Here is an 11,574-nt window from a genome sequence, read left to right on the forward strand (position 1 = left end):
CCCCTGTGTCACCTGTGTGTCACCTCTGTGTCATCTCTGTGTCACCTCTGTGTCCCCTGTCACCTGTGTCACCTGTGTCACCTGTGTGTGTCACCTGTACACCACGGTCAGCCCGTCCAGCAGCGCGATCTCACCTGGGGACAGCGACACCTGTGTCACCTCTGTGTCACCTCTGTGTCACCTGTGTCACCTCTGTGTCACCTCTGTGTCACCTCTGTGTCACCTGTGTGTCACCTGTGTGTCACCTGTGTGTCACCTGTGTGACCCCCCTGTCCCCTCAGTGTCCTCAGTGTCACTCACTGTCACTGCGGTGTGTCTTGCTGAAGATGTTCTGTGTCCCTGTCACCCTGTGTGACCCCCCTGTGCCACCCCCTCAGTGTCCCCTCAGTGTCACTCACTGTCACTGCGGTGTGTCTTGCTGAAGATGTTCTTCTCGAAGGCGCGCTGCTCCTTCACGCTGGGGTACGTGTCATCGTAGTACTGGCACGGGGACAGCCGTGGGGACATTGGGGACACCAGCAGGGACATCGGGGACATCGGGGACACCATCAGGGACAGCGTCGGGGACACGGGACAGGGACATCGCCACCCCCGGACACCTGGGCCACCCGCCCTGTCCCCTCCCCAGAGCCACATCCCCCCCGGGGCAGTGTCCCCCCTTGTGTCCCCATGTCCCCCCAGGTGTCCCCCCATGTCCCCCCAGGTGTCCCCATGTCCCCAGGTGTCCCCACCTTGGCGAAGAGCCGCTCGCCGTCGTTGTCCAGGATGATGATGGCCTTGACCGTGTACAGGGACGGCTCCTGGGGACAGCGACAGTGACAGTGACAGGGACAGGGACAGTGCCACCACCCTGGGGACAGTGCCAGGGCCAGCCGTGTCCCCAGCGCCAGGGGGAGGCTGTGCCAGGGTCACTGTCACCGTGTCCCCGTGTCCCCATGCCCTGTGTCCCCCATGTCCCCCCCGTGTCCCCGTGTCCCCATGTCCCTGTGTCCCCCCCGTGTCCCTGTGTCCCCCCGTGTCCCCCCCGTGTCCCCGCGGTGTCGCCGGGGGTCCCCAGGACCAAGTTCTGTGATGCACTGACTGCCCAGAGCCACAGCCCAGTGTAGGACAGAACCCCGCCCTGGGCACCCAGACTGTCCCCAGTGTCCCCAAACTGTCCCCAAACTGTCCCCAAACTGTCCCCAGTGTCCCCAAACTGTCCCCAGTGTCCCTGAGTGCCCAGAGCCACAGCCCAGTGTAGGACAGAACCCCGCCCTGGGCACCCAGACTCTGTCACCCCCTCAGTCCCCCCAGGTCCCTCCCAGTATAACCCAGTTCCCTCCCAGTTTGTCCCAGTCCCCCTCAGTCCATCCCAGTCCCCCCCAATCCCATCCCAGTTTCCCCCAGTCCATCCCATTCCCATCCCAGTTTCCCCCAGTCCACCCCATGCCCATCCCAGTCCATCCCAGTCCCTCCCAGTTCACCCCAGTTCAACCCAGCCCATCCCAGTCCCCCCCAGTTCCCCCCAGTTCCCCCCGGCCCTCACCAGCGCCAGCGCCTCCATTTTGCCTCCGTCGCTGCCGACGTGGAGCCGGAAGAGCGCCGGCTGCTGATTGGCTGCTCGCCTGCCAATCACTACTGTTTGACCCACCTCTCCAGGCTGATTGGCCCAACTTCGCCTCAGTCCCACCAATCGCCACACGCTCCCTAGAGGTGGGCGGACCAATCTTTCCCGCGCTTCCGCAGACGGACGGTGATTGGAGGAGCCATCCGCCAATCACCGCGGATGGCGCTCCCGGAAACGGAGGGGGCGGAGCAGTTGCCATAGTGACCGGGGAAGCGCTGACGTCACCCCTTTCCCGGGCCGGGGCTATGATTGGTTGGGTCGGTGAGCACGTGACCGGAAGCGAGCACATGTCTGTTGTTGGTCGCGCCCCGTTCGTGGCCACGCCCCCTGTGGGCGGGGCCTCGCCTGACCTTTGGTCACTCGGGGTCACGGGGGGACATTGGGGACATTGAGGGGACATGGAGGGGGCATTGGGGGGACATTGGGGACAATTGGGGACATTGGGGGGACATTGGGGGCATTGAGGGGACATTGGGGACATGGAGGGGGCATGGAGGGGACATTGGGGACAATTGGGGACATTGGGGACAATTGGGGGCATGGGGGGGACATTGGGGACATGGAGGGGACATTGGGAACCATTGGGGACATTGAGGGGACATTGGGGACATGGAGGGGACATTGGGGACAATTGGGGGGCCCGGGGTGAGCCCCCAGCCCCGTGTGACACCGTGGGGACAGCCCTGGCACTGCCACCCCCGCCTGCTGTGACTGTGACTGTGACTGTCACCCTCTGTGCCCCGCGGTGACATTGCTGCCACCTCCTGCTGCTGTCCCCTCAGGGCCAGGAGTGCCACCTCCCTCAGCTGGGACACCTCCCGGGGTGCCACCTCCCAGGGTGACACCTCCCAGGGGTGACACCCCCCGGTGTCCCCACACCCCCGGGTGCCACATTCCCGCTGTCACCTGCCGGCCCTGTCCCCTCCATCCCCTCAGTTCCTGTCCCCATCTCTGTCCCCTCCACGGCTGCTTTGTCCCCAGCCCTGTCCCTGTCCCCTCCATGGCCGTTCTGTCCCCGTGGTGTCCCTGTCCCCTCCACGGTGTCCCTGTCCCCACAGTGGGTGTTTTTGTCCCCTCCATCCCTGTCCCCACGGTGTCCCTGTCATGTCCCTGTCCCCACGGTGTCCCCACAATGTCCCTGTCGTGTCCCCACGGCGTCCCCAGTGTCCCCCTGGTGTCCCCCAGTGTCCCCCTGGTGTCCCCACAGCCACACACGGGACACAGGTACAAAAATACCCTTTTATTGAGGGCACCGGGGGGGTCCCGCGGGCGCTGGGGCGGGGCTGGGGGGGGGAGGTGGCCCGGCCGGGGCTGTCCCCATGTCCCCAAGTGTCCCCAGTGTCCCCACGCTCTCCTCCGCGGGCTCCTCTCCCGGGGCCGGCGGCTCCTACAAAAGGGAAGGTGGCAATTAGTGACAGGGGGGTGGGACACCCCGGGGACACCCGGGGACCCTCTGGGGACACCGGGGGTGACACCCAGGGACCCTCTGGGGACACCCAGGGATGCTCTGGGGACACCAGGGGACACCAAGGGACCCTCTGGGGACACTGGGAGTGACACCCAGGGACACCCAGGAGCCCTCTGGGGACACCCGGGGACCCTCTGGGGACACCTGGGGACACCAAGGGACACCCAGGAGCCCTCTGGGGACCCTCTGGGGACTCCCAGGGTGACAACAGAGGCGGGGCGAGGGGCGGAGCCAGGCTGTGACTGACAGCTGCGGCGACCAATCAGGATGAGAGCGGCCGCCCCGCCTCTAAAATTAACAATAATAATAAAAAATAATTTAAAAAAAAAAACCCAAGAGACATTTATTGAGGGGGGGGTTACAGGACACGGGGGGAACTCCGGCCGCTCCTCGGGAACTACGGGGGGACCTGGACACGGCGATCCCGGGGGGTCCCGGGGGGTCCCGGGGGGGCTGCCCGGCCCGGCGCTGGCTCCAGGGACCGCCCCGGCTCCCGCCCAGCTCCGGCTCCTGCGGGACAGACGGACAGACGGACACGGTCAGGGGCGGGGCTGGGGCGGGACTGGGGCAGGAATGGGATCAGGGTTGGGGTTGGGGCAGGATTGGGATTGGGGTCGGGATTGGGGCAGGATTGGGATTGGGGGTCGGGATTGGGGCAGGATTGGGATTGGGGTCGGGATTGGGGCAGGATTGGGATTGGGGTCGGGATTGGGGCAGGAATGGGATCAGGGTTGGGGCAGGATCAGGACTGAGACTGGAAGTGGGGCAGAATCAGGGTCAGGGTCGGGACTGGGATCAGGATGGGGCAGGATCAGGATCAGAGTCAGGGCTGGGATTGGGAATGGCCCCGGTGCTGGGGGCTCCAGGAGGGGCAGAGCCCCAAATCCAGCCCCAGTCCTGGTCCCCGATCTTGCCTTATCCCTGTCCTGATCCCTGCCCCAATTCCAGCCCTGACCCTGCTGTGATCCTGCCCCAATCCCCACCCCAATCCTGCCCCAATCCCATCCCTGATCCTGCCCCAATTCCAGCCCTGCCCCTGCCCCAATTCCAGCCCTGATCCTGCCCCAATCCCCACCCCAATCCTGCCCCAATCCCATCCCTGATCCTGCCCCAATTCCAGCCCTGCCCCTGCCCCAATGCCCATCCTGATCCTGCCCCAATCCCACCCCAATCCTGCCCCAATCCCACCCTGATCCTGCCCAACTTCCAGCCCATCCTGCCCCAATCCACCCTGATCCTGCCCCCATCCCATCCCTGATCCTGCCCCAATCCCCACCCCAATCCTGCCCCATCCTCCCTGATCCTGCCCCAATCCCACCCCATCCTGCCCCAATCCCATCCCTGATCCTGCCCCAATTCCAGCCCTGCCCCTGCCCCAATTCCAGCCCTGATCCTGCCCCAATCCCCATCCCAATCCTGCCCTGATTCCTGCCCCAGTCCTGGCCCCTGCTCTAATCCTGACCCCATCCCAGCCCCAATCCCCAATCCCCACCCCAATCTCCAAATCTTCCAATCTCCCAATCCCCACCCCAATCCCCTGCCCCAATCCCACCCCAATCCCTGCTCTGATCCTGACCCCAATCCCAGCCCAATCCCCATCCCAATCCCTGCCCCAATCCCATCCCAGACCCTGCTCTGATCCTGCCCCAATCCCAGCCCAATCCCCATCCCAATCTCTGCCCCAATCCTGCCCCAACCCCAGCCCTGACCCTGCTCTGATCCTGACCCCATCCCAGCCCCAATTCCAATCTCCCAATCCCCATCCCATCCCTGCCCCAATCCCTGACCCACATCCCAGCCCCAATCCCAGCTCCAATCCCATCCCAGACCCTGCTCTGATCCTGACCCCATCCCAGCCCCAATTCCCATCCCTGCCCCAATCCCTGACCCCATCCCAGCCCCACTCCCCATCCCAATCCTGCCCCAATCCCGCTGGAATTCCCACCTCCACCCTCTCCCCTGATTTCCACCCTTTTTCCCACTCCTCCTCCATCTTTCCCAATCCATTTCCCCCTCACATTTTCCCCTTTTCTCCCCGGACCTTCCTCCCAACCTTTTCTTTTCCTTCACCTTCCTCCCCAACCATTTCACAACTTTTCCCCTCAATTCTTTTCCCAGTTTTTCCCCATTTCCCCCCCAATTTTTTCCCACGCTTTTCTCGTATTTTTCCCACCCTTTTCCCCACCTTTTTCCCACCTTTTCCCCACCTTTTCCCCCCTCACCTGGCCGTTAAAACCTCCTCCCTCCTCCGTAGCTGCCGCCGCCGCTGGAGCTGCCGTAGCCGCCTGCGGAGCCGGGGGGGGGTTTAGGGACCCCCAAAAATGGGGAGGGGACACATTTGGGGACCCCCAGTGACACAGGACCCCTGCCACCACATTCTGGGATCCCCCTGGGTTTTTTTTCCTGGCATCTTCCCAGCAGGTTTTGGGGTTACTTTAGGGACATTTCAACACATTTTAAGCTCCCCCAAGTGATTTTGGGGTCCCCAGGGTGATTTTGGGGTTCCCCCAAGTGATTTTGGGGTCCCCCAGGTGATTTTGGGGTCCCCAGGGTGATTTTGGGGTCCCCCAGGTGATTTTGGGGTCCCCCGGGTGATTTCTGGAGGACTCACCACCACTCTAGTGTCCCAAGCTGCACCTCCCAAAGCTGCCCCCAGTACATTTAGGATATTTTGGGGTTCCCCAGGTGATTTTTGGGGTTCCCAGGTGGATTTTGGGGTTCCCCAGGTTTTTTTGGGGTTCCCCAGGTGATTTTTGGGGTTCCCAGGTGATTTTGGGGTTCCCAGGTGCACTCACCTCCGCCGTAGGGCCCCGAGCTGCGCCCCCCGAAGCTGCCCCGGTACATTTAGGGTATTTTGGGGTTCCCCAGGTGATTTTTGGGGTTCCCCAGGTGGATTTTGGGGTTCCCAGGTGCACTCACCTCCGCCGTAGGGCCCCGAGCTGCGCCCCCCGAAGCTGCCGCCCTTCATGGGCCCGAAGCTCGAGGCCTGGTTGTTGTAGCTGCCGAAGTCGTTGTAGCTGCCCCCGCCCCCGAAATTGCTGCCTGGGGGGGGACACCGGGGTCAGGGGGGGACACCGGGGTCAGGGGGGGACACGAGCACCCAGGGGTGCCCCACGACCGGGGGATTTGGGGTGGGGAATTGGGATCCCCAACACTCTGGGAGCCCAGGGGGCTTTAACTGGGAGCCCAAACCCCCCGGTGATCTCCAGGATGGATTCCCTGAGACCCCAAACCCCCAGGACCCTCTCCCCAAGCTCCCAAACCCCCTGGTGGTCTCCAGGATGGATTCCCTGAGATCCCAAACCCCCAGTGTTCTCCAGGATGGATTCCCTGAGCTCCCAAACCCCCTGAGATCTCCAGGATGGGTTCCCTGAGCTCCCAAACCCCCTGGTGACCCCTCCCCGCTAGCCCCGGCTGCCGGGCAGCGCCAGCTCCCCCAGGGGTGTGCCCCCAGGGGTGTCCCCAGTGTCCCCCCAGGGGTGTCCCCGGTGTGCCCCCAGGGGTGTGCCCAGTGTCCCCCCAGGGGTGTCCCTCCAGGGGTGTCCCCCCAGGGGTGTGCCCCCAGGGGTGTGCCCCCAGGGGTGTGCCCAGTGTCCCCCCAGGGGTGTCCCCCAGGGGTGTGCCCACCTGTGCCCGCCTCGGCCAGCCCGTTGCGCACGGCCAGCGCGGGGCCCCGTGCCGGCCGCCTGCCGCCGCTGCCGCCGCCGAAGCCGCCGCCGCCGTTGTTGTAGCCGTCGTAGGAGCCGCTGCCGCCGTAGCCGCGGTTGCCCCCGGAGTAGCCGGGGCCGCCGCCGCCGCCGTAACCTGGGGGGAGAGCAGGAAAAGGGGTTGGAGGGCGGGGGGGCCACGGCAGGGCTGCAGGGAACGGGCTCCGGTGGGCACGGGTGGGCTCGGGCTGCGTGGCTGGCGGGGCCGGGCGGCCGAGAGCTGGGACCCAGCCTGGCACAGGGCTGAGACCCGGCCTGGAGCTGGGACCCAGCCTGGCACAGGGCTCAGGCCTGGAGCTGGGACCCAGCCTGGCACAGGGCTCAGGCCTGGAGCTGGGACCCAGCCTGGCACAGGGCTCAGGCCTGGAGCTGGGACCCAGCCTGGCACAGGGCTCAGGCCTGGAGCTGGGACCCAGCCTGGCACAGGGCTCAGGCCTGGCCTGGAGCTGCCCCTGGAGCTGGGACCCAGCCTGGCACAGGGCTCAGGCCCAGCCTGGAGCTGCCCCTGGAGCTGGGACCTGGCCTGGCACAGGGCTCAGGCCCAGCCTGGAGCTGGGACCCAGCCTGGCACATGGCTCAGGCCCAGCCTGGCACGGGGCTCAGCCCAGCCTGGCACGGGGCTCAGACCCAGCCTGGCACGGGGCTCAGACCCAGCCTGGCACAGGGCTCAAGCCCAGCCTGGCACGGGGCTCAGGCCCAGCCTGGCACAGGGCTCAGGCCCAGCCTGGCACGGGGCTCAGGCCCAGCCTGGCACGGGGCTCAGGCCCAGCCTGGCACGGGGCTCAGACCCAGCCTGGCCCAGGGCTCAAGCCCAGCCTGGCACGGGGCTCAGGCCCAGCCTGGCACAGGGCTCAAGCCCAGCCTGGCACAGGGCTCAGGCCCGGCCCGGCCTTACCGTCAGCGCCAAATCCATTAAATCCGTCGCCGCCGGCGCGGCCGCCGCCAAAGCCACCTGGAAAGAACAAACCGCGCTGGGGCCCTGGAGCCCGGGGGGACGGGGGCGCGGAGCGGGCGGCGGGTCCCCGTGCCCCGTCCCTGTCCCCGTGCCCCGTCCCTGTCCCCGTGCCCTGCCGTCACTCACCACGGCCGCCGAAGTTGCCGCCACGGTTGAAGTTGTCACCGCCGCCGAAGCCGCCGCGGCCGCCGCCGCCGAAGTTTCCGGAACCGCTGCGGCCTAGGAGAGGGGGAGGGGGGGGGCACGGCCTTTAGGCACGGGTGGCACGGGGGCACGGCAGGGCCGGGCAGGGCCGGGCACTCACCTCGCTGGCCGGCCGAGGCGCTGGCCATCTCCTGCTTGGACAGCGCCTTGCGCACCTCGCAGTTGTGCCCGTTCACCGTGTGGTACTTCTGGACTGCGGGGACACGGCGGGGTCACGCCGGGCTGGCACCACCCCCTGGCTGGGCTGGCACTGTGCCAGCTGGGGGGGCACCCCCAGGCCAGCCCTGTGCTGTCCCCAGTCGGGCTGTCACACCCTCCCAGTGTCCCCAGGCTGTCCCCAGTCCAGCTGTCACCTCCCCACAATATCTCCAGGTTGTCACTCCACCCAGTGTCCCCAGGTTTTCACCTCCCCACAGTGTCCCCAGACTGTCCCCAGTCAGGCTGTCACCCTCCCAGTGTCCCCAGACTGTCCCCAGTCAGGCTGTCACTCACACAGTGTCCCCAGGCTATCCCCTCTCCCCCGTGTCCCCAGGCTGTCCCTAGCCAGGCTGTCCCCTCTCCCCACTGTCACTGAGCTGTCCCCAGGTTGTCCCCAGGCTATCCCCTCTCCCCCGTGTCCCCAGGCTGTCCCTAGCCAGGCTGTCCCCTCTCCCCACTGTCACTGAGCTGTCCCCAGGTTGTCCCCAGGCTGTCCCCTCTCTCCCATGTCCCCAGGCTGTCCCCAGCCAGGCTGTCCCTCTCCCCACTGTCACTGAGCTCTCCCCAGGCTGTCCCCAGGCTGTCCCCTCTCCCTGGGCTGTCCCCAGCTGGGCTGTCCCCTCTCCCCAGGCTATCCCTTCTCTCTGTGTCCCGAGGCTGTCCCCCGGCTGTCCCCTCTCCCCAGGCTGTCCCCAGGCTGTCCCCGGGCTGTTCCCGGGCTGTCCCCTCTCCCCAGGCTGTCCCCGGGCTGTCCCCGGGCTGTCCCCAGGCTGTCCCCAGACTGTCCCAGGCTGTCCCCAGGCTGTCCCCAGGCTGTCCCAGGCTGTCCCCAGGCTGTCCCCAGGCTGTCCCCGGGCTGTCCCCTCTCCCCAGGCTGTCCCCAGGCTGTCCCCAGGCTGTCCCCAGGCTGTCCCCGGGCTGTCCCCTCTCCCCAGGCTGTCCCCAGGCTGTCCCCAGGCTGTCCCCGGGCTGTCCCCTCTCCCCAGGCTGTCCCCAGGCTGTCCCCAGGCTGTCCCCTGTCCCCGTGTCCCAGGGTCACTCACTGACGATTTTGTCCACGGAGTCGTGGTCGTCGAAGGTGACGAAGGCGAAGCCGCGCTTCTTGCCGCTGCCGCGGTCGGTCATGATCTCGATGACCTCGATCTTGCCGTACTGCCCGAAGTAGTCGCGCAGGTGATGCTCCTCCGTGTCCTCCTTGATGCCACCCACGAAGATCTTCTTCACCGTCAGGTGCGCCCCGGGCCGCTGCGAGTCCTGCGGGGACAGCGGGGACATGGCTGGGCTGGCAGCAGAGCACCGGGCTGGCACTGCCCCGGGGGCACTGCTGGGCTGGCAGCGGGGCACGGGCACTGGGCTGGCAGCGGGGACATGGCTGGGCTGGCAGCGGGGCACCGGGCACTGGGCTGGCAGCGGGGACATGGCTGGGCTGGCAGCAGGGCACCGGGCACCGGGCTGGCAGCGGGGCACGGCTGGGCTGGCAGCGGGACACTGCTGGGCTGGCAGCAGGGCACGGGCACTGGGCTGGCAGCGGGACACTGCTGGGCTGGCAGCGGGGCATGGGCACCGGGCTGGCAGCGGGGCACGGCTGGGCTGGCAGCGGGACATGGCTGGGCTGGCACTGCCCCAGGAGCACTGCTGGGAGCAGTGGGCATGGACACTGCCACTGTCACTGTCCCTGAGGCCACCACCGCTCAGCGGGTATGGCCCCTGTCACTGTCCCCAGGGGCACTGCCGGAAGCAGCAGGCATGGACACTGCCACTGTCACTGTCCCTGGGGTTACCATCCAGCAGGCATGGCTACTGCCAGTGTCCCCAGGGACACCGCTGGGAGCAGCGGGCATGGACACTGCCACCATCCCTGTCCCCAGGGCCACTGCAATGAGGACCCAGCACAGCCCCCCATGTCCCCTCACCTCTCTGGACACGGCCCGTTTGGGCTCCACCACCCTGCCATGTCCCCCCAGTGTCCCCCCAGTGTCCCCATGTCCCCCCAGTGTCCCCATGTCCCCTCACCTCTCTGGACACGGCCCGTTTGGGCTCCACCACCCTGCCATCCACCTTGTGTGGCCGCGCGTTCATGGCAGCATCCACCTCCTCCACCGAGGAGTAGGTGACGAACCCAAAGCCCCGCGAGCGCTTCGTGTTGGGGTCCCGCATCACCTGGGGACAGGGACACGTCAGGGACACATCAGGGACACGGGGGACATGGAGACAGACACAGGGACATGGGGACAGACAGACACAGGGACATAGGGACAGACAGACACAGGGACATGGCGACAGACACAGGGATGGGATGAACCCAAAGCCCCGCGAGCGCTTTCTGTTGGGGTCCTGCATCACCTGGGGACAGGGACACGTCAGGGACACAGGGGACATGGGGACAGACAGACACAGGGACACGGGGACACAGGCAGGGGTGTGACAAACACAAACCCCCACGAGCGCTTCTTGCTGGGCTCCTGCATCACCTGGCCCCAGAGCGAGGGGAAGGGGAGGCGCACAGGTGGGGGTCACAGGTGAGGTGACACCCACAGGTGACACCACGGGGGGGCTGTGGCTTCCAGGGGCGCAGCCTGGAGCTGCCAGGGGGTGGCCTGGGCCGAGGGGATGCCAGGGGAGGGCTCCCAGGGCTGCTTCCGGGGGTCTCGGGCCATTTCTGGGGCTCCCAGCGCTGCTTGCGGGGGTCTCTCAGGGGTCCCAGGTGCATCTCAGGGGTCCCAGGGCCGTTTCACAGATCCCAAACCCACTTTTGGGGATCTCAGGACAGTTTTTGATGACCCCAGACCCATTTTTGGGGTCCAAGCCTCGTTTCCGATGACCCCAGGCCCATTTCTGGGTCTCCCACACCCGTTTTCGATGACCCCAGACCCATTTCGATGACCCCAGCCCCATTTTCGATGACCCCAGCCCCGTTTCGATGACCCCAGACCCATTTTGATGGCCCCAGACCCATTTTGATGACCCCAGACCTGTTTCTGATGACCCCAGACCCGTTTTTGATGACCCCATCCCCGTTTCCGATGACCCCAGCCCCATTTCGATGACCCCAGCCCTGTTTCTGATGACCCCAGCCCCGTTTCTGATGACCCCAGCCCCGTTCTGGCGCCCCCAGCCCCGTTCCAGTGCCCCCAGCCCCGTTCTGGCGCCCCCAGCCCCGTTCCAGTGCCCCCAGCCCCGTTCCAGTGCCCCCAGCCCCGTTTCTGATGACCCCAGCCCCGTTCTGGCGCCCCCAGCCCCGTTTCCACGCCCCCAGCCCCGTTTCCACGCCCCCAGGCCGTGCCCAGCCCGGTTCCCGTGCCCCCAGCCCCGTTCCCGTGCCCCCAGGCCGTGCCCAGCCCCTCACCACGCAGTCGGTGAGCGTGCCCCACTGCTCGAAGTGGCTGCGCAGGCTCTCGTCCGTGGTCTCGAAGCTCAGGCCCCCGATGAAGAGCTT

General features: G+C 66.5%; 1 protein-coding gene and 1 long non-coding RNA gene across 2 annotated transcripts; both read right to left on the minus strand.

The window, feature by feature from the left end:
• Window positions 1-63: 63 nt before the first annotated feature.
• On the minus strand, window positions 64-1,640 carry LOC127061196 (uncharacterized). The gene is made up of 4 exons (XR_007780653.1): window positions 1,526-1,640; window positions 732-800; window positions 399-480; window positions 64-134 (listed from the first exon to the last, which is right to left on the minus strand). It is a non-coding gene; the product is annotated as an uncharacterized LOC127061196 (long non-coding RNA).
• A 1,751-nt stretch (window positions 1,641-3,391) lies between these two features.
• On the minus strand, window positions 3,392-11,568 carry LOC127061197 (heterogeneous nuclear ribonucleoprotein A1-like). Its single transcript, XM_050987773.1, has 10 exons — window positions 11,485-11,568; window positions 10,152-10,298; window positions 9,182-9,392; window positions 8,041-8,133; window positions 7,863-7,955; window positions 7,677-7,733; window positions 6,702-6,878; window positions 5,994-6,116; window positions 5,297-5,359; window positions 3,392-3,584 (listed from the first exon to the last, which is right to left on the minus strand). Exons 2-9 carry the CDS (start codon window positions 10,293-10,295, stop codon window positions 5,304-5,306), a joined length of 954 nt encoding a protein of 317 aa, XP_050843730.1. The 5' UTR covers window positions 10,296-10,298; window positions 11,485-11,568; the 3' UTR covers window positions 3,392-3,584; window positions 5,297-5,303.
• Between the last annotated feature and the right edge of the window lie 6 nt (window positions 11,569-11,574).

This window comes from Serinus canaria, unplaced genomic scaffold (assembly GCF_022539315.1).
Source record: "Serinus canaria isolate serCan28SL12 unplaced genomic scaffold, serCan2020 HiC_scaffold_210, whole genome shotgun sequence".
NCBI lineage: Eukaryota > Metazoa > Chordata > Aves > Passeriformes > Fringillidae > Serinus > Serinus canaria.

Coding starts and splice junctions, on each gene's coding strand:
- LOC127061197 (XM_050987773.1), bottom strand. CDS start 10,295: ATGCGGGACCCCAACACGAAGCGCTCGCGGGGCTTTGGGTTCGTCACC. Junction 9,393..10,151: donor AACGGGCCGTGTCCAGAGAG/GTGAGGGGACAT, acceptor CTGTCCCCGCAG/GACTCGCAGCGGCCCGGGGC. Junction 5,360..5,993: donor CTCGGGGCCCTACGGCGGAG/GTGAGTGCACCT, acceptor CCGGCTCCGCAG/GCGGCTACGGCAGCTCCAGC.